General features: G+C 40.9%; 1 protein-coding gene across 5 annotated transcripts in view; it reads left to right on the top strand.

The window, feature by feature from the left end:
* Window positions 1-3484: 3484 nt before the first annotated feature.
* trrap (transformation/transcription domain-associated protein) overlaps window positions 3485-20718 on the top strand; it is a 62364-nt gene continuing 45130 nt past the window's right edge. Inside the window, exons 1-25 of one of the 5 annotated variants that reach the window (XM_083555630.1) lie at window positions 3485-3631; window positions 4334-4511; window positions 5559-5608; window positions 5713-5823; window positions 5920-6024; window positions 6148-6231; window positions 6316-6372; window positions 7060-7185; window positions 7820-7897; window positions 8027-8115; window positions 8382-8478; window positions 8603-8741; window positions 9210-9288; window positions 9893-10127; window positions 10610-10940; window positions 11146-11243; window positions 11467-11661; window positions 11985-12176; window positions 13136-13301; window positions 14488-14744; window positions 14822-15022; window positions 17059-17210; window positions 19439-19638; window positions 19784-20001; window positions 20126-20323. In XM_083555630.1, the coding sequence (XP_083411756.1) occupies window positions 4412-4511; window positions 5559-5608; window positions 5713-5823; window positions 5920-6024; window positions 6148-6231; window positions 6316-6372; window positions 7060-7185; window positions 7820-7897; window positions 8027-8115; window positions 8382-8478; window positions 8603-8741; window positions 9210-9288; window positions 9893-10127; window positions 10610-10940; window positions 11146-11243; window positions 11467-11661; window positions 11985-12176; window positions 13136-13301; window positions 14488-14744; window positions 14822-15022; window positions 17059-17210; window positions 19439-19638; window positions 19784-20001; window positions 20126-20323 (3558 nt within the window). In that variant the 5' untranslated portion in view covers window positions 3485-3631; window positions 4334-4411. Of the gene's footprint in view, window positions 3687-3720; window positions 3955-4333; window positions 4512-5558; window positions 5609-5712; window positions 5824-5919; window positions 6025-6147; window positions 6232-6315; window positions 6373-7059; window positions 7186-7819; window positions 7898-8026; window positions 8116-8381; window positions 8479-8602; window positions 8742-9209; window positions 9289-9892; window positions 10128-10609; window positions 10941-11145; window positions 11244-11466; window positions 11662-11984; window positions 12177-13135; window positions 13302-14487; window positions 14745-14821; window positions 15023-17058; window positions 17211-19438; window positions 19639-19783; window positions 20002-20125; window positions 20324-20718 lie in introns of those variants that run through there. The other 4 variants (XM_083555633.1, XM_083555632.1, XM_083555634.1 and 1 more) reach the window with 4 other exon arrangements.

Genomic DNA, 20718 nt, shown 5'->3' with positions numbered 1-20718 from the left:
AGAAAGGCTGGGAGGCAATAGACATTGCAGGTGGTAGAATTTTAAGCAACATACCGGTGAGACTGTCTACTGTATATATTATTAGAATTGTTAGAAATATTTTGGAATATTAAGGTAGGGATCCTGATTAAAGCCTGATGAGTCTATAGTGTCAGGTGAGAAACAAATAGCAAACAAGAAAATTGTACTTGGGAAAATTATGGGTTTTGTGTCAATATTTTATTTAGTTAGATATAGGCCCACGAATGAACATTTTGGATGGTTGGTTGGCTAATGTACCCTTTTTCATTCCATTTTTAAAAGAACTAATTAGCAAATTCAACACACACAAACACACACACACACACACACACACACACACACACACACACACACACACACACACACACACACACACACACACACACACACACACACTGTGGGGTGGGAACATGAACCAGATGGAGTGAATGCTGCAACTCCAGAACTGACCAGTTCTGTGTTGCCCTGTTTTGTTGATTTAAAAGAAAAGAAAATGTAAGCATGGACTGAATAAATGTGAGCCTGGAGCTTGGCTAAAGTTCTGCCTGCCCCCTGAATCTTCCTTCACACTCTCACCCACTGGGATTCTTTAATCATCATTAATAAAAATCTGTAAGTCTGTTCCAAAAGCAGCCATGTAAGGCCATGCTATGACACTACTTTCTTTGTGTTCGATGTCTGTTTGTTAATACACTAATTCCAAATTGTTGTATTGGCTATGATAAGTGCTTGGATTTAATAAATTTTCTCAGTTTCAAATGACTTGGTTTCTACAATAGAGAATAAATATAATTTTTAAACAATGAATGTACACCTAAACAAAATGTCATTCAGATGTTCCTATATTTTAATCACTTGAAAAATGTATTTGCTCATGAGGTGAATTTGTTTATTACATCAGGAGATACATATCTGATCTATTGTCTCATATTCATCTTTGGATCTCAAACCCAGTAAGTCTTAAATTGTACAAAAAAGGCTAAATAATTGTTTCAATACTCTCTGGTGAGATATCGTTCAGACATGGGAAATAACAAATACTATTGTTACTGTACTGAAGTAGATTTTTTTTAGTATCAGTACTTCACTGCTTATTTTTCAGACAACTTTTTACTGTCACTCATTTAATTTTTGAACACATTTTTTACACTTGTCAGAGCCCATACTTCTTTACTCTAACATGACTGAAAAAGTGTAGTCACTACTTCAAAAACTTTAAAACATTAGTATCTGTACTTCTGATGTGTGTACTTTTGCCATCTCTGCTTTTGTTTGAGTACAATTATTACAATTCAGTAATACTTTAGTGTACAAAGTACAAATATTACAATAATACCTAAGTACAGCATTAAAGAACTCAAGTTTGTTGGCAGAAGAATCGTTTTCCGGTTGAAATATTTTTGGTGTCACAGCGCCCTCGTGTGGTAATATAATGTGTTACATCTAGACGGTACAATATAAAGAAAAGCAGTAAAAAAGAGCGACTATTAGAAGTTATAAGTGTTAGAGTCACTACCACGAATGAACAAAGGAGCATTCATTAATAAAGCATCAAGATGTCCAATTGGCATGATAAGAGAATGCCTCAGGCAGCCGAAGACAGACGGTGATGAGGTGAAAGAGAAATATTGTAGAAGATCAAGCCCCTCCATATGACTGGCAGAGAGAATGTTGCTGACATCATGAAATCCTACCAGTGGGTGGAAAAGGCTGGCCTGATGGACAGCACGGAATCTCTGATAATGGCAGCACAAGAACAGGCCTTAGGGCAGCTGACAGGGTGCAGGCTGTGCAAAGATGAAACAGTGACTGAAACGTGTATTACCAGGGTATAAATGCAAACTGAGCATCATCCACTTTGAGGCATAAACAAGTGGTTGGGATAGTGTTTAGAAACATTTGTGTTGAGTATGAGGTAGAAATCCCTAAGTCCCAACAGGACACACAACAAAGAAGTGGATAAGAACAGTAGAGAGAAAATCTTGTGGCATTACATATGTCTTGTGGGATAACAAGCAGCTGCTGGTGGTTAACAAGAAGCAGAATTTGGCAGTTGTGATAGATATGGCAATCCCAAATGACAGTAACTGCACTATGAAGGGGCAGGAGAAGTCTAAGGGACCAGGGAATTTGTCTGAACTTTGTCCAGCATGGAAGGTACAGTCTAAAGTGCTCACAGTGGTAATAGGTACCACAGTACTGCACAGAATTCTCAGACTTTTAGGCTTGAGGAAAACCTGAGTCTGAGGGAGAACACAACCTCCACTTATACACAAAGACACACTTTCCATCTTCCACCTCCTTCCGCTTCCTGTGAACTATCATCTCTCCTGACCTCAAGTTAGAGCTGAACATCAGATCTCAGATTGAAAAATTAAAAGCACACCAAATGATGGTGCACTTCTATTCCTCCATCATTGAGTCCATACTCACTTCCTCCATCAACGTCTGGTACACTGATGCCACTTCTAAAGACAAAGGCAGAGTGCAGCATGTTGCATACTTTGCTGAGTAGGTGATTAGCTGCAATCTGCCACTTTCACAGGACTTAGATAAGATCATGGCTGACCCCTCTTACCCTGAACAAACTATTTGAGTTACTCCCCTCTGAAAAGAGGCCGAGGTCCATCAGGAACAAAACATCACAGCACAAAAACAGTTTCTTTCTATCCACAACTGATCTCATAAACAATACCACTATTATCTCTTATCTGCCTCCATAAACACTTAACATTACAATGATGCAAACCCTATAATGTTATATCAAAACAAACAACCCGAGACTATTATAATTTTTTATTTTACTAGTTTTTATATATTGATAGCATTAGTGCACCATAACAAATTCCTTGTACATATAAACCATAGTACTTGGTGATTCTGATTCTGACATCTCAGAAGTTTTACCTGAAATCAGCTAGAACCCCCTTTCCACAATATGGGTTACTTCTTCATTATCGCCCCCATGTGGTCTTACTATATAATTACACCTATATTACAACAAGATCTTTCCTTTGTGTGAATTAAATTGTGTATGAAGGTGGATTATAGAGGTGATGAATTTCAGTGGTTTGTTTTTATTTAATTTAATAGTTAAATGTTTTTCAACGTGGCCCGAGCTCAGTATGTAAGGTAAATAAATAATATATTTTTTAAATAAATAAATATTTTTGAATTTTGGCATATGATTTGCCCAGTCTTTTAAATAGATATACATTTAGTAGCTCAGAAGCAGATTTTTTATTTTTACTAGAGAGCAAACTACATATAAATTATTTACCAGATTACATACAATGGAAATGGAAGACCATTACATTTGATGGTCTTCTCACTTTTATTCTAGTAGAATATCCTTCCGCCAAAGACTATATTCTCGTCTTGGGAAATGGCAAAAACATTGGATAAACGCGTAACTGGTTTCTATAAGTATCTGAAATGTTTGCAGGGGTATATATGGGGTATTTCGGTTTGATAAGGAATCGGAGATGTGTACTGTAATATTGATTCAGACGGCTGGCGGAGTGCAGGGTTCTTAAAAAAAATCCTCCGCCGTATTTGATTCAGCGGGAGCGGAAGTACAAATAAAACCGCTTCCGCTTTCTGGTCGCTGGTGAGTTCGCGGGTGCGCTTTCTTTCATTTATTTACATTGTATATTTATATACATGTAAGTTAGAATGCTGTAGCATGGCTTGTGGTTGTGTTTTTTTTTATTTAAAGATAAATGTACGGGTTTAAATAACAGTACATTTGGCGGAAGTGACACCGAACTGTGCACTCGTGAAACGGTGCGCGTGCTGTTCCCAGTGTAAAGCCTCGCGCGCGGCCGGGTTTACTCGATTTTCTAATCCTTTTTTTCGCATTTGTGCGGAATGATATCGAATCTAAACGCCCGTGTACCGCCTCTGTCTCTGTCTACCGAGCTCCACAACATGGTGAGACATGTCTCGTTCACCCCAGCAGCAGCATCAGCTCGGTGTTGTTAGCCTGCTTGTTAGCCTAGCTGCTCGCCCTGGGTATCCTGCAGCTTGGCGCGCGCGCAGTTAAAAAAAGTTGCCCAGGAGCATTTAATGCGCTTCGTGTGCAACTTATTTAAAGCATGCATTAAAACGCATTGGTGTTTGTGTGTTAAATGTGTGTATGATGGTTGTTGTGTGGTACACGGAAAAGCTCAGGTGTCTGCACTGCAGCCTGTTTGCGACACCGCCTTAATGCATCACGTGCATTGCTGGTGATCAGTAGTAGCCTCCTGGATTTATTGTAGTGTTTCGCATCAGTGACGTGGGTGTGATCGTGATCTACATGTCATTGCAGACAGGATGACTTTGAGCTGATTAATCCTGCACGCGCCGCTCCACCTCTGATTGAGCCGTACGCGCCACCGCCGTCGTCATGGCGTTCGTGGCCACGCCCAGCGCGACCGTGGTAGACCAGACCACCCTCATGAAGAAGTACCTGCAGTTCGTAGCAGCCCTCACTGACAACAACACGCGTGAGTAGATGCAACAGCATGTGTTTTATGACCGACTGCTTTGTGGGTCAGTCATCATTCCATGTCCTCTATACATACATGATCTGGACTGCAGGATCCTCCAATTCAATTAAGTTTGATTTGTATAGCGCTTTAACAGTGTACATTGTCCCAAAGCATCTTTACAGAGCTGTTATACAGTATATACTGAGATGGCATGACGAAATCTTGAGTGGATCCTTAAAGGTAAAACTATCCTCATCTGAGAAACACTGAATGTCCGTTCGTTCTTCGAATTTTCCTTCGAGTACATCAGGCACTTTCCAGAGTTGTTCTCTGTTATTTGGTCTTTAAAACTTATTTGGCAAAAATTTAAAAGTCAGAGTTGATAGTAAAGTAAAAGTTTCTATATTTGGCAGAGTTTTCCTGAACTACGAGTTCCTTCCCAGTATATGGAGTCATGTCAATTCAACATTGCTGTGGACAGCATCCGAAACGAAACAGAGTAGCAGTTCTAAACAAATGTGTGTATGTGGTGCCTGTGAATTCTGGTATTTTCGCTTTAGCTCAGCCAACATATAGATGCATTCTCTTGTAATTTCTGTAACATTGACTGTGCAGTGTATTTATTTGAGGAGGAAAACATGCACTATTCATCACTGTTATCTGGTTGTGTTGTTGCTCATTAAAGACCTGTGACACACACACACACACCCCTCTGAGCTCCTATTTAACACTTCTAAGGCAAACCAAATGTCAAGATGACTGTACTCCAAACATCTTGAAAAGCACACAGTGTATACCTTAAGCCAGTTGTTAGCAGTCAGTTTTTCAAATATGGTCATATTTCTTGTTTAAAGTGACAGTGTAAAAAGGTGAAGTGGTGTTTAATTGAGTTTTGATGGTGCTCTTGGCCTGGATGAGTGAACACCTGAATACCAAAATGCAAAAACCTGAATATTGCCAGACACTTCTCTGCCAGTTTGTTTGTACCTGATTATACGTTTTGGCAGTGAAAAACTGTTTGTAGAGTCTTAAAGGTTGTGCTGTTCTTGCTGTCACTTTCAGAGGATGAGACTAAGCTGAAAATGATGCAGGAAGTCAGTGAAAACTTCGAGGTGAGCTCTAAAGACAATCATAAACGTAGATCTTAGCATATGTTTGTGGTCACATTTTCCCCTTGTTTACCCCTAATTTTTATATTTTTAAATCTTTCATCTAGAACGTGACATCATCTCCACAGTACTCGACGTTTCTGGAGCACATCATCCCCCGCTTTCTTACATTTCTTCAGGATGGAGAGGTGCAGTTTCTCCAGGAGAAGCCCACCCAGGTGCTTTACGTTCCTGATTTTTTCCGTTAACATTTCCCTGCAAGTCCTTCATTGTTTTAGCACATTTGAGTTTCTTATTCAAATTTTTTCTTACAGCAATTAAGAAAACTGGTCCTCGAAATTATCCACCGCATCCCCACCAACGAGCATCTGCGAACTCATGTAAAAAACATCCTTTCTGTGATGTTTCGCTTTCTCGAGGTTAGTGCGATTTGTGGCATATCTCTGACGCAGTCACAGAATTTAATCATTTTAGTATGTGGTATAGAAGTCAAATCCGATGGGCAGTACTGTGTTCTGAATCTTTCTGCTTTTTTCATTCAGATTGAAAGTGAGGAAAATGTTCTCATCTGTCTGCGCATCATCATCGAACTGCATAAGCAGTTCAGACCTCCGATCTCTCAAGAGGTGAAAAACTGCCTCATCTCCAGCTGTATTATTTTCATAGCAATATTGCACAGTCAGAACAACTGTTAATTTTTCCCTTAACAGATTCATCATTTTCTGGACTTTGTGAAACAAATCTACAAAGATCTGCCAAAAGTAGTGGTATGTGATTGAAAATATAAAATTATGATTCGGCTGCACACTTACTTGCTTTTACTGCATATTTTGCTGGTTGGTTTGAGTGTATTTTAATATGATTAGCATTTATTCCACAGCACTACTGAATTCTGATGAATCACAAGGTGTTGATTGATTTCCTTTTTTGGAACAGCTAGTTTCTATGAGAATGGTTTCTATAGTAACAACATGCAAAGGGACTTGACTAACAGAGGCTCCACACGAACAGAAACGTGTGTAATTATGACGCTCTGAAAGAAGACATTTATTTAACATTTTCGAAAAGATTCTCAAGTATCTGTGATTTTGTAACAGTCAGAGGCAAATCTGTGTTTTTAGTCTTATTATTGTTGAGAAAAATCACTAAACATAAATGTAATTTGAAGTAAAACACTTTAGGATGCCATTTGGAGATCTGGGCCATTACTTGGCTGTTAATGTTACTGGAACATGTGGGTCATGTGTAACCTTATGCAACAAATTAATTTGTGAGGATTTATTTGTCTGTAATGGTGGAATAATATGGTATTCTTAAACTCAGTAGACTAATTGATGTGCACTGTAAACTGCGTCTCTGTGAATGTGACAATAATGCGTTGTGCCCATTGTACACATCATTGCACAGTCCTGACTCGTATTGCAATGATGTTTAAACTGTCCTCTGTTTCTTAGACAAGGTATTTCGAGAATCCTCAGGTGATAGCAGAGAACACAGTACCCTCTCCTGAGATGGTGGGCATGATCACATCAGTGCTGGTGAAGACTGCTCCTGAGCGGGAGGATAGCGAGACCCGGACGGTGGGTGACTTCAGAAGGCTGCATGTTACAACATAGTTTATTTTTATTTATTTTTGCACACATTAATATTTGAGACACAATGATGAGGGCGATGTGCTTTAGCCCAGCAAGTGGTTGGTGCGTGCGTGCGTGCGTGTGTGTGTGTGTGTGTGTGTATACTTTAAAGTACCACCACTCCAGGGTGCTGAAAGTAAAACTGATAAGATCTGAGTGTCTCTGCTGCTCTGACTGTGGCACTTAAGCTGAATGTACCATAATATGTCGATATATGTCCACCAGCCGTTTTATCACCCATCTTTGTGTTTTCTCTGACTGGCATTTTAGCCACAGCCACTAGAGGGTGTCATCAGCCTGTGATGTGACATTTTTCGTCAATTCTAAATGCTAACGGTCTTTAGTGACTGAATGAGAGATCCAGCGTCATCTACAGCTGTTTGATAATCCATTAACGTCCTTTCAAACACTCTGATCATTATGCCGCACGCGAGAGGGAAAGCGCGTTCAATTAATTACTCCTCGTGTCATATTTTATTAGTGACAGCTGGTGCGCCATTGAGCAGCAAAGCCCTGTGTTGTTTGAGTGATGTTGTCCCGCAGGGTGTGTCTCATTTGTCTTCTTTCTGTGCCACTGCAGCATACCATTATCCCCCGGGGGTCGCTGTCGCTCAAGGTCCTGGCTGAACTGCCAATCATTGTGGTGCTCATGTACCAGGTGAAGAAGACACATTATCAATTTATTTCTGACCAGAACTCTGTTTAGAAATGACCTGTACCCTAGTCAGTCCCTCACGATAAACTGTACATTCTGCTGACTTCTGTAGTTGTATTATTTATTTTGCAGCTCTACAAACTCAACATTCACAACGTGGTGTCTGAGTTTGTGCCGCTGATCATGAACACCATCATGCTGCAGGTGTCCTCTCAAGCACGGTCAGTTTCTTCATTTTTTTTGTCCAATGAACTTATTAGGAGAATTCTGGGCCCATAATATATTTGTTATTGTCGCAATTTATAGCAATTATATGTTTTATTCTTTAATATACTGCAAATGTAGCAGGAATATAGTAGTAGTTTTTCCAGATAAAGCTATTGCTGTGCTGTGTTAAAAATGTCTAACATCACAGGCTATAACATATGATGTACAGTAATATCAAGTTGATCAAATTCAGAGTTGTCCCTATCTCTAATCATTACAGGCAACACAAACTGTATAATAAAGAGCTATATGCAGATTTCATTGCTGCTCAAATCAAGACCCTGTCCTTTTTGGCCTACATCATCCGCATCTATCAGGTACTTTGCCTATCAGAGTTTGCTCTCTCTCTAGTAACATTGACTTAATTCATGTACAAAATTATTTTAGTGTGATTACTGATTTGGGGGGGGTGTGTCTGTGTGTGCGTACGCAAATGGTCAGGATCAGGTTGGGAAGTATTCTCAGCAGATGGTGAAAGGGATGCTGCAGCTGCTGTCTAACTGTCCTCCTGAGACGGCTCACTTGCGCAAAGAGCTTCTGATCGCTGCGAAGCACATCCTCACCACAGACCTGCGCAGCCGTAAGCCTCCCCTCCGTACACTATATTACATCATAACCAGTTCCCACATTGCTTACACACTTACAGTAATATTTTTATTATTTGGGAAACCAAGTATGTTGAATATTAAAAATTGTGATTAAATGCGAAAACATTTGGCAAAGTACATGTCGTATTGTGATGCTAATGATCTGAATTTATTTGGGACTAATATCCTATGAAGACTTTATTGAAATACAGATGTGATGGAGCTGCATTGTTTTAAGACTTCTGCAGTGTTTTCTTTGAGCTTTGCTTTCCAGTCAATAGCAGTTGAGAAGGCAACCTAATACACTCTGCTAAATCATTAGTCCTGTAGAGAATAAATGAATCAATGAGAAGCTTTGACTACAAAGACACAGCATTGATGGCTTGTGGTTCAGGGGCTGTTTGCCCTTTCTGTAATGCTGAGAGGTTCTGCTGATATCTGATGGACTATTTATCTTGCAGAATTCATTCCATGCATGGACAAGCTCTTCGATGAGTCGATACTCATCGGCTCTGGCTACACAGCGAGGGAGACTCTGCGGTAAGAGCATCCTTTGATACCCCATTCCTCGCGTGCCTTGGACAGGTGTTAATTAATGTGACACCAGTCAGCTTGACTGCATCATTGTGTCCTGTTAGAGATGCTGGAACAGATTTCCAGAGTGTGCTGAAATGTTAGTGGGGTTGGCAGTGGTACTGTGCCATCTTTATTATGCTTTTCACACTGCGCACTCTGCCATTTGACTGATAAATCTGTTCAGAGGAGAAAATGCAATGATCAAAAAATGTGAAAATGACTAGTTAATGATGCATTGCTGATTTGCAAAAACCCAGTGGACTAAAAAGTCCCAAGTTCCTTTCTGAGTGCGAGCCTGTCAGAAACTCTTTTTGTTGTCCATCACTCAGACACCAAGTGTCACACACCTGCCAGCATAGCTTCCACTCACAACAATCCGCAAAGCCTTCAGCTGGCTTATTTGGATCTGTCAAAATGATTAGAGTTGTGTTTTCATGGATTCTGTATAAATGTTTCTTTTCTTTTTTTTTTTTTAAATAAATAGTTTACCCAACCTGTGTATTATAATTATTATAATAATAATATAAGGATATAAATGTGTACTTACAGTATTTATTTATTTTACCAGACCCCTGGCCTATAGCACGCTTGCAGACCTGGTACACCACGTCAGGCAGAACTTGCCTCTAACAGACCTCTCGCTGGCAGTACAACTGTTTGCTAAGAACATTGATGATGAGTCCTTGCCCAGCAGCATTCAGACCATGTCCTGCAAGCTGCTGCTCAACCTGGTGGACTGCATCCGCTCCAAAAGTGAACAGGAGAACGGCAATGGCAGAGATATCCTTATGAGGATGCTGGAGGTGAGGCAGGATTTGTACCTGGGCGAGCTAGTGGCGGACTTACTCAAATTTTGTAGTTGAACTGCTTTGCTATTAGGAAAGAAATAGCGCAGACAGTACATCCATACACAACGTTTCTGTAGAAGATTCTCTGTTGCAGCTCATTGGGCTCGAGAGTATCTACAAGGTTAGAGATATTACTTCAGGAAGGATTTTTATACACTTACCAGTAAAGTAATTACATGGTTTGTTAAAAAAAAAAAGTAAAGAATAAATTAACCAGCAAGTGAACAGAAAGTTCTAAGAAAAGTTTTAAGGATCTAAGCAACTTTAACAAGGTCAGAGCATCTTGTGGGCTGATGTTCTGGAAAGGTGTTAATTGAATTTTTTATTGGTCAAATTGCAGTCATATTCATTTTCAGGATCTCTGGTTTTATCTGTGTGGATCCATGTGTTCTATATTTATATATTTGCTTAAATTTCAATTTTCTTATATCCAACAGGTATTTGTGTTGAAATTCCACACCATTGCACGCTATCAGCTCGTTTCCATCTTCAAAAAATGCAAGCCCCAATCGGAGATGGGTGTAGTGGATCCAGGAGCTTTACCCGGTGTCCCGGCCACTCCAACATCCACCACACCAGCCTTACCACCACCTGCACCTCCCACTCCAGTCCCCCTGGCACCACCTTCTGCCACGCCTTTTGACAGAGCAGGGGAAAAAGAGGACAAGCAAACATTTCAGGTTTCTGACTGCCGCAGCCTGGTGAAGACCCTCGTGTGTGGGGTGAAGACCATCACATGGGGTATCACCTCCTGCAAAGCTCCGGGCGGTAGGAGTTTTACTCTTGTCATCCATCACATATTTCTCTTGCCATTGACAACTACTTAGCAGTCTTTCTGTGATTGACATTAGGTTGACATTGTCACACGATGAATCATTCATCCTATTGATTTTTTTTTAATAAAGAGAAGGAATTTATTTTCAGCATTGCTAAATATTATATCGTGTATAATCTTCATAAATATTTTTTGCAGAAGCCCAGTTTATTCCCAACAAGCAACTTCAACCTAAAGAGACTCAGATCTACATCAAGCTGGTTAAATATGCCATGCAGGCTTTGGATATTTACCAGGTATGACTGTCCCCTGTTTATTGTACAGTCTAGGCTGTTATGGACATCCACTGCACTGGTCTTATTACTTATGCACTATGACTTTTACACTATGAGAGAGTAGAATGATCAAATTGTTTGGTAAAAATTTTTTTCTGCACTTATGACTGAGGCACAGAGTGTTAATGCCGATAATGAAGTCCTACAGCTTATCACAGAGACGACCCCCTCCCCTTTTGGCTAGGTACAGATTGCCAACAACGGGCAGACATACATTCGTGTAGCCAACTGTCAGACTGTCCGCATGAAGGAGGAGAAGGAAGTCCTGGAGCATTTTGCTGGAGTCTTTACCATGATGAACCCTCTCACCTTTAAAGAGATCTTCCAAACCACTGTGCCATACATGGTCGAACGGATCTCCAAAAACTACGCCTTGCAGGTAAGTGTACTTGCTCAGGATGGGAGAGTGTTCTATTCTTAGAATATGGCCTATTTGTCCTAACATGGAGAGATGCTTTTTTGTTCCCCCTTGTAATGCAATTTGACTAAACTTATGATGACACTAGCAAGTGCCAAACTGAGAGGTGCCTGTTAATTTTATGTGAATGCAAATAGAAATAAAAAAACATGTAAAGCTCCTCTCACTGATTTTTAAAAGTGTTTAATTAGTTAGTTAAAACTAACTATTGCTACTAATATTTTCCTCAGAATATTTGCTCACAAACCGTGTAAATTCAGAGCTTTTTCTTTTTTTCTTTTTAGATTGTGGCAAACTCGTTCCTGGCAAACCTGTCAACCTCTGCCCTGTTTGCCACGATCCTGGTGGAGTACCTTTTGGAGCGGCTCCCTGAGATGGGTTCCAATGTGGAGTTGTCAAACCTCTACCTCAAACTATTCAAACTTGTGTTTGGCTCCGTTTCTCTCTTCGCTGCAGAGAACGAGCAGATGCTCAAGGTCAGAAACTATAACCTTTGTCCTTGTAATCTGTTTAAAACTAAGAAGGTTCAGGCTTGGAGAGGTCTAGCTGGGTTAGAAAGTGGCTTGTTACAGTGGCATGTGTCAAGGGGTGGAACATATTAAGTGGCAAGTGAACTCAAAGTTGATGTTGGAAGCAGGAAAAATGGGCAAAGGTAAGAATGTGAACAACTCGGATATGGTCCAGGTAGTGAAGGTTGGATGACTGGGTCAGGGTGTTTGTTTAGTATGGTTTTAAAATGATTTAGTTCTTTATTGGTCAAACTGGAGTCATATTCATTCCCTCAGGTTTCACTCTGCTTGTTGGAATAATTTTTCTGTGTTTTATTTCAAATTTGCTAAAATTCCTTTTTTTCTAATGTCCAGCTGTTTTGAACTAAGATAGCTGGGTTGGAAAATGGCTTTTGATGGCTCACATACTCCTAACTATGACAACAGCCGTGCCGTTGATCGCGTCTGTGCTAGCAGCCTCGCTACATTAATTCTAATGCGTTCTGTCAGCTGCTCAGATGAGAAATGACACTTGTGCCTCGGATTGACAGCAAGGACTCGAGTGAAGGTCATTGTGAAATAATGGTGCAGAGAGGGAGAAGCTCCAGTCTTCATTTCTCTGACCCGTAGCTCCAGGTTTATTGAGAGCATGATATGATATTCAGAATTATTAATTGACTTGGTGTCTCTTGTCACATTTCAGTATGACAACTGTAATTCATCCTTCAGCTTTTTAGTGCTACATGACATCCTCATACTTTATGTGGCCTCCACAGAAAAAAGTTCAAATGTATTGATTGTCCTAGTTTTAATGCTCTGTGCAGTCACAGGATATTTTATAAAAAAAAATATAGAATCCTGGTTAAAGGTTGTATATCTTTTGATTCCTGCAAAAGTAACACAAAGTAATATTTGACATTTTTCCACATGTTTTCTCCTGTGTGCAGCCTCATCTCCATAAGATTGTGAACAGCTCCATGGAACTTGCCCAGTCAGCCAAAGAGCCATACAACTACTTCCTTTTGCTTAGGGCTCTGTTCCGTTCTATTGGCGGAGGAAGCCATGACCTGCTGTATCAGGAGTTCCTGCCTCTTCTACCCAACCTGCTGCAGGGTAAACAAACACTGCTGTTTATTATGTTATCCTGTTTACTACTGTGATGCACTATGCATTTTGGGAATGATTAGGATGGGTAATGTTTTTACATTCTATCAGCACGGTACTAATACCGATACTGCTCATTGATACGAGTATTTATCCATACTGTTATCAATACTAATTTCTATAATTTGGTGTGAGGGGGTGGGGTGTTGAAATGAAAATTTCAAGTTGTTTTATAATGCTGAACTTTCAGTGCTGCAGTTACAAATGCCTCTGAGCAAACAGAAAAAGGCACAGAGAGTGCAATTTTTTAAGAAAAGGGTCTTTTCTGAGCATACTGTAGCACACCATATTTGAACAGAATGTAATAGAGAATTCAGGCAACTCTAGCAATTGGGCAAACTTATCTATTGCCTGCTTGACTGTACCGTAGTGAAGGGCAATAAATCTTTCATTGTAAATTTAGAGGCAGCCCTATGACACTGCCGTTTTATCAGGGGTCATCTTCCCACATATTGCTATGGTGAATGGGCTTCTCCTGTGTCTCTGAGCCTGTGGCTCTGTCTCATTCCTCACTGACGGTTAAACCCTTTCTAGCCTAGCGTTTCCCGTGGGGTTTTTCGTATTTAGATTTACATTTTAAAACCAATGTGGTGTCCCAAAAGACTACTAGTACTAATAATGAATAGTGCGTTCAATTGAGGCTGAGGCAGGGAAGTTGCATTTGGAGCTGGGAGACGACGGAGGCATGAGTTCAATGGGGTTTTTTTTGTTTGTTTTTTTTTGCAAATGTTTTCGTTATATTGCTGGTGTTGCCTCCTTTTGTTCACTATTACACTATTGTATATATTGCATCTGACACTGGAGTCGCTTAGTTTTGTAACGTGAGCCCACACTTTTATACGTTTCAACACTGCCACTATGACCGATTGTCTGCACACAAACACACACCGCACATGCATATAGATATTACACATTCGTCTAGCAAACGTTAGTCATGTGATGACATTATTCAGAAACAGAAAATGATAATTGGCAGCTACTAATTTACCATTAACCTTGACGTATACAGAGATGAACCAACGCAAGTATCAAAAACGGTATAATTTCCTCTAAAGCCAGATATATGTTTTAAGTTTGTTCAGTATTTGCATCTTTGCTGGCCATGTGTAATGCTTTGAAAAAATTTTTTTCTTAGGCTTGAACATGCTGCAGAGTGGCCTCCATAAGCAGCATATGAAGGATCTGTTTGTGGAGTTGTGTCTGACCGTGCCTGTGAGGCTGAGCTCTTTGCTTCCCTACCTGCCCATGCTCATGGACCCTCTGGTGTCTGCACTCAATGGCTCCCAGACATTGGTAAGCCAGGGCCTGCGCACTCTTGAGCTCTGCGTGGACAACCTGCAGCCAGACTTCCTGTACGACCATATCCAGCCTGTTCGTGCTGAGCTCATGCAGGTACAGCCTTTTACCTTTATGCTTTAGACTTTGAGGATATTTATTTTAAAACCTGAGTTTTTCTGGGTTGTATCCAGGCCCTTTGGCGAACTTTGAGGAATCCAGCAGAGACCATTTCACATGTAGCCTACCGGGTTTTGGGCAAGTTTGGTGGAAGCAACAGGAAGATGCTGAAGGAGTCTCAGAGGTTGCAGTATGTGGTGACTGAGGTGCAGGGCCCCAGCATTAAGTCGGAGTTCACCGACTGCAAAGCCTCTATTCAGCTGCCCATGGAGAAGGTATTTGCTTTTCTTGTTTTTCATAGCTAACCTCTGTGAAATCTTGCTTGTTGTGAAATGAAAAAGTTAATTGAATAAGTGTGATCAGAGAACAGAATTTTTTCAAATGGTAGTTCATCTGTTTGATAAATGTTTCCTGATTGGTCTGAATCTACGCTGTATTCAGAACCAGTATGGCAGTGCTGCAGCTTTTGTATAGTAGATGCATAAGCTATGTTAGCAAAGTCCACTTCCTGTTGCATTTCACTGTGAACTCCAAGGCTACGAGGGTGGGAACAGAGACAGGATTTTCATTGTATAATGAATCCTTGTCAAAGAGAAGCGTGTGTGAGAGTAGACGTGTCTTCCCCAGGTAATTAAAGAGATCATCAGGCTGTAAGCAGCTCTTGGTCCCCGTCCCTCTGCTCCTCCCCCTCCTTAATCAATCTCACTGTGCCGCGCAGACGGGATTATTTGCACCAGCTAATGGCTCTTCCTGCTGCTTGCCGCTACTTGGGAAAACACAAACTGTCATTTTTGTAATTGCCTTCGTGCCTCCAAGATGGATGCCTCCCGCCATTACGCTGGCGCAGCTTAATTTCATTTGCATACGACTTGCAGTTGTGGGGAGAAGCAGCTGCTCTTCAGCGCAGCCTGAAGCTCGCGTCTGCCGGGCTCCATAACTTTCAATATTCCCCACAGGACCAACAACAACCACCTACAGTAAAGCCCTCTTCTCCAGCACTCTTCTTGAGTGTTTTGGTAACTTTTGATTCTGAGAACGTCAGTAGAGAAATTGTCATTGTGATCAACTTCAGTGTTTTTACTCACCTGAACTACACAATTAGAAATGAGAGCTAACAGGTGCGCTCTCGCCGAAGTTCACTTACAGCCGACTTGATTAATCTCCCCCATTTTCACTCACCTTGGAGCTTCTGCCTGTATTTGTCTTTTGTCCAATCATGAGAACTTTAAGTTTTATATTTCAGACACACACTGCAGTTTCTTATTTTTGTCTGCCATATACTATAATGCATGTCGAATGCTGAATCAACTTAATTCACTCCTGGGAAGTTAGTTACTGACAGATAAAATTCGCTGTGTTTTTATTTTATTTATTTTATTTATTTATAGCTACGCCTTTCAGGATTTGTATGTGAGCTTAGGAGTGACTGTCATAAATGTGTGAGAGCAGGAAAGTCCCTCCTGAATAGAACCTCACCTCAGTTGAATTCCTATTTTTTTTTTTCCCCTTCATTTTTTTAGTGTGAACCTGGTCACTTTGTTCACCTTTGATGAAACTAAAGGGTTTCAAGAAGCTTTAAATAGCATGGTTCACAATTTTCTATCGAACACCCCCCCCCCCCCCCCCCGTGTCACAGAAAGCAGCTGTCATATGTCTTTATGACAGTGGCATGAAACCATTGGGGCGCTGCTAACTGATTTGTCCATAAGTCCGAATATTTATCTCCTCGCCATCAATAAAGTTCGCCTGTCCATAATGGACTGGAGTTTTTCAGGAATATCCACAGGTGTATGCTTTAGATCAGCGGTCCCCAACCTTTTTTGCGCCACGGAATGGATTTAGACAGAATTTTCACGGGCCGGCCTTTAAGGTGTGGTTGATAAATACAACAAAATAAAATTATACGACCGGCATAAAAACTTTTCTAAATATAATAATAAACATGAATCCAGTTTTTTTGTTCATTTTGCTAGTTTGGGGGTTTAATTTTAGCGGTTATGTATTATGTTACCGGCTCTAGCAGCCCCTTTTTAGAAGGTAGCGGTTGTAGGTGAGACATGTGTCCGAAGCATCATGACATGCATCAAGAGTGAGTCATAGACAGATGTGGCAGAGAGAATCCAGTAATTTTCCAAAATAAAACATCGTTCAGAATCAGATAATAAATAAAACGGAAATAATGTAAGTTATGTATTCTTTCTGTGCGGCCTGGTACCAATTGACCCACGGACCAGTGCCGGCCTGGGAGTAGGGGACCACTGCTTTAGATAACTGTCAGGCTTTAAGCAACCTAATTTGAACTGTTTTCCAGGCGATCGAGACTGCTCTGGACTGCCTGAAAAGTGCCAACACGGAGCCGTATTACAGGCGTCAGGCTTGGGAGGTCATTAAATGCTTCCTGGTGGCCATGACCAGCCTGGAGGATAACAAACATGCTCTATACCAGCTTCTCGCCCATCCCAAGTAAGAGTCACTTATCATTCACACAACCCTTAAATATTTTCATCACAAATAAGCAGCGTGTTACAAAGTTCGGTTTGCAAAAGAATCACTCGGGGTGCGACATGAGCACAGTCGGCTTCTGTATTGTCCTCGCCCCACGTGCACTGCATTAAAAAGGACTAATTACTCAGACAGATCGAGCGGCTGTGCATAGAGGGTAGCTGGGTCACATTACCCAAGCATTGAACTCTGCGCTGTGGCTAATTGACTTTCCTTTCTGTCTGTTTACCTCAAAAGCCTGCTGCCTATGCCCCCTTGCAGAGATAATGAAGTGTGTCAGTTTTGAAGGGGGAAGAGCAGCCTCCGCTGTCAGATGTCTTGATTCATGACGTCCTCTCTTTCCGCATTTTTACCGTGGCAGTCTGCTTCTGGTCAAAGTGAAAAGCGCCTTTTCAGAATGCAGCATGCTCACTTAATATCTCAAATGCCAGCCCGGATAATGGAGTCCCATTCAAGTGGCAGCGATATGAATTTGAATTGATCCGCCACTCCCTCCCCCTGCTAGCCAGCACCTCGGCTCTGTCTAGGCCAAAGCCAAAGTCTTTTAAATAGCGATAATGAAATGGCACAATCCATCACTGCTGCTACTGGCATTTGGCCTTATAGAATACAAGCTCAGGCATGGATAAAACAGCCGCTCAATCATGGTGTTCCTATCAGCGGGGGTAAATAATGAAACATCCAACCAAATGCCAGTCAAATACAAAACAAAAGCTCCCAAAGGATTGAGCTGTTGATGTATAAATACCTTTTTGTCATTGACTAATCAACTGCGATTCCCTGAGATGAGATTTTAATGCAGACCTAAAGGGAAATATCTATTTTTCTTTCCTTACCACCTCTCACACACACACTTTAGGTTCTAATTAATTACTGTCATACATGAATGAATGAAGTTGTGCCGAATGTTGAATTTCGGCTGCGGTGATCAATCTTGACTAGCAAACTCTTATGGATTACTAAATTCCTGTTAAAGGTACAGTGGTCCCCCGGTTATCGAACATTCCGGTTAGCGAACGGTTTTCCGAACGAAATTTCGGTCCTGTGAATGAACAAAGTTCCAGTTATCGAACGCCACCCACGCTGCCCAACCCAGCGCGAGGGGAAGAAACTGCTTCCGCTTCAAGCCATCGCTGAGTAAGCATCTATCGCAACTTCTGTTTGTGAACAATATTAGTGATATTTAGCGGTAAGAACAGTAATCATTTTGTTTCTTACTCTTGTAAAGTTGTTAATTTATACTTTTACCGAGCCAACACAAAATACCCGCAGAGATCGGGATAATCCGGCAAAAGGCAGTCCATAAATAATATCCACAGTGCTTTACGGAGAAAGCCCGATTGCGATGAGCTCAATGTGGGCGGGGCACGCATGAGCGAAGGAAAAGGGCATTTCCTGAAGCACCATGACAGCCACCGTAGGGGGCGTGGCAGGGGGGATTCCTGACTATTAATACGGCTAAAAACAGGAAAAAAAAAATTAATTATTGGGTATTGGTGGAGTTCGGGAACGGATTAATTGGTTTTCCATTATTTCTTATTGAAAAATAATTAGGTCCGGTTTTCGAACATATCGGATTTCGAACGGTTTTAAGGGACGAATTAAGTTCGATAACCGGGGGACCACTGTACTTATGTTTTTATATATTTTTTTCTTCTCTTAATCTGAGAAGTATTCATATTTAAACATTAATACTAATGTATTAGCTGTTTTAAACTAGTAATTGCGCTTTTACTAAACAATGTGGAGCAGTGTGATATACGTAGTGAAATGTCCCAATGCACTAATAAGAAATATAGATGCACCTGAAATGCCACTCAACCATTGGTGGACTGGAACTAACTGCAGTGTCTACAGTGTTATAATGAAAATGTAATGACTCTTGTGTAATTCCATCAATGTACATTTTAATATTACAGCTCAAGGTTTTATAGCATACATTTCGAAATGTTCGTCTTTAATAAATGTGGTGTCAGAATGATGGACAGCAAGAAAAGCTACTCAACTGTTGATTTATTCATTTCTTTTTTTTCCCTTTCTGTTTATTAGTTGCTTTATCATGAGCAGGCTGGATGTGTAGATCCTGATCTGATCGGAGGGTTTTGAGTTTAAAGTAGATAAAGTTGAAATCTGTAGAGTGGAAATGTAATTATTGTCATGAATGGTGTACTCATTTCTTCTTCTTTCAGCTTTACAGAGAAATGGATCCCCAATGTAATTATTTCTCACCGGTACAAGGCCCAGGACACACCTGCACGCAGGACATTTGAACAGGCCCTGACCGGCGCCTTCATGTCTGCGGTCATTAAAGATCTGCGTCCCAGCGCTCTGCCTTTCGTTGCCAGTCTCATCCGCCATTACACCATGGTGGCTGTAGCTCAGCAGTGTGGTATGACTGATGTTCCTTTAAGCAGTTTGCCATTATTTTTTGTTTTTACTTCACAATCTAGACTCTTGTTTATTTTACATTTGAGGTCTGCAACTAATGGTCACTATAAAGAATGCACAATTTATTTTTTTTTCATGTGTAATAGGTCCTTTCCTGCTGCCATGTTACCAGCTAGGTAGTCAGCCTAGTACTGCCATGTTCCACAGTGAGGAGAATGGCTCTAAAGGAATGGATCCCCTGGTGCTGATTGATGCCATAGCCATCTGCATGGCGTATGAGGAGAAGGAGCTGTGCAAGATCGGCGAAGTGGCATTGGCTGTCATTTTTGATGTCGCTAGCATTATCTTAGGATCTAAAGAGAGGGTGAGTCTTTCCTTTTCAGCACACATCATCTTGACTCTATTCATGCTAAACGCCTGCTGATCTTCAACAAGACATGTTTCTGATTTAGGCTTTGAGTTTAATTGTAGTATTTGTCTTTTGCCAGGCGTGCCAGCTGCCACTCTTTTCCTACATCGTAGAACGTCTGTGTGCGTGCTGCTATGAGCAGGCTTGGTATGCCAAGCTCGGTGGAGTGGTGTCTATAAAGTTCCTCATGGAGAGGTTACCACTTATTTGGGTGTTGCAGAACCAACTGACCTTCCTCAAGGCTCTCTTGTTTGTCATGATGGACCTCACGGGGGAGGTAGGAACACAGTGTTGCACTTCAGTGTTTCTTTGCTTGAAGCTTTTGCAATAGGACAGTATGTTTTCATGTAGAATCTTGTACAACTGGAGGCAGCATCTTTGCTATGCCTGGAAGTCTACTGTTTTAGCAGTCGTACCTGGTGTACAGTCGTACTGTATACAATTTAATAAATACTTGGGCTGCGGGTGGATTTAAAAATTCTTAATCACAAATTCAAAATGAATAATTGTATGATGAATCGGTGGCACTAGGAAGTTTTAGTGTCGATTACACAACAGCACTATTGAATTATCGAATGGGTCAGATTGATTTTCAGTATCAGTGCCCTGACACAGCAAGTAGTGCTTGCTGCAATTCAAAGGTTTGTCTAAATGTGCTCCGTCTAATATGCT

This window comes from Silurus aristotelis (assembly GCF_946808225.1).
Source record: "Silurus aristotelis genome assembly, chromosome: 12".
NCBI lineage: Eukaryota > Metazoa > Chordata > Actinopteri > Siluriformes > Siluridae > Silurus > Silurus aristotelis.
This window is presented reverse-complemented; position numbering and strand designations above follow the sequence as displayed.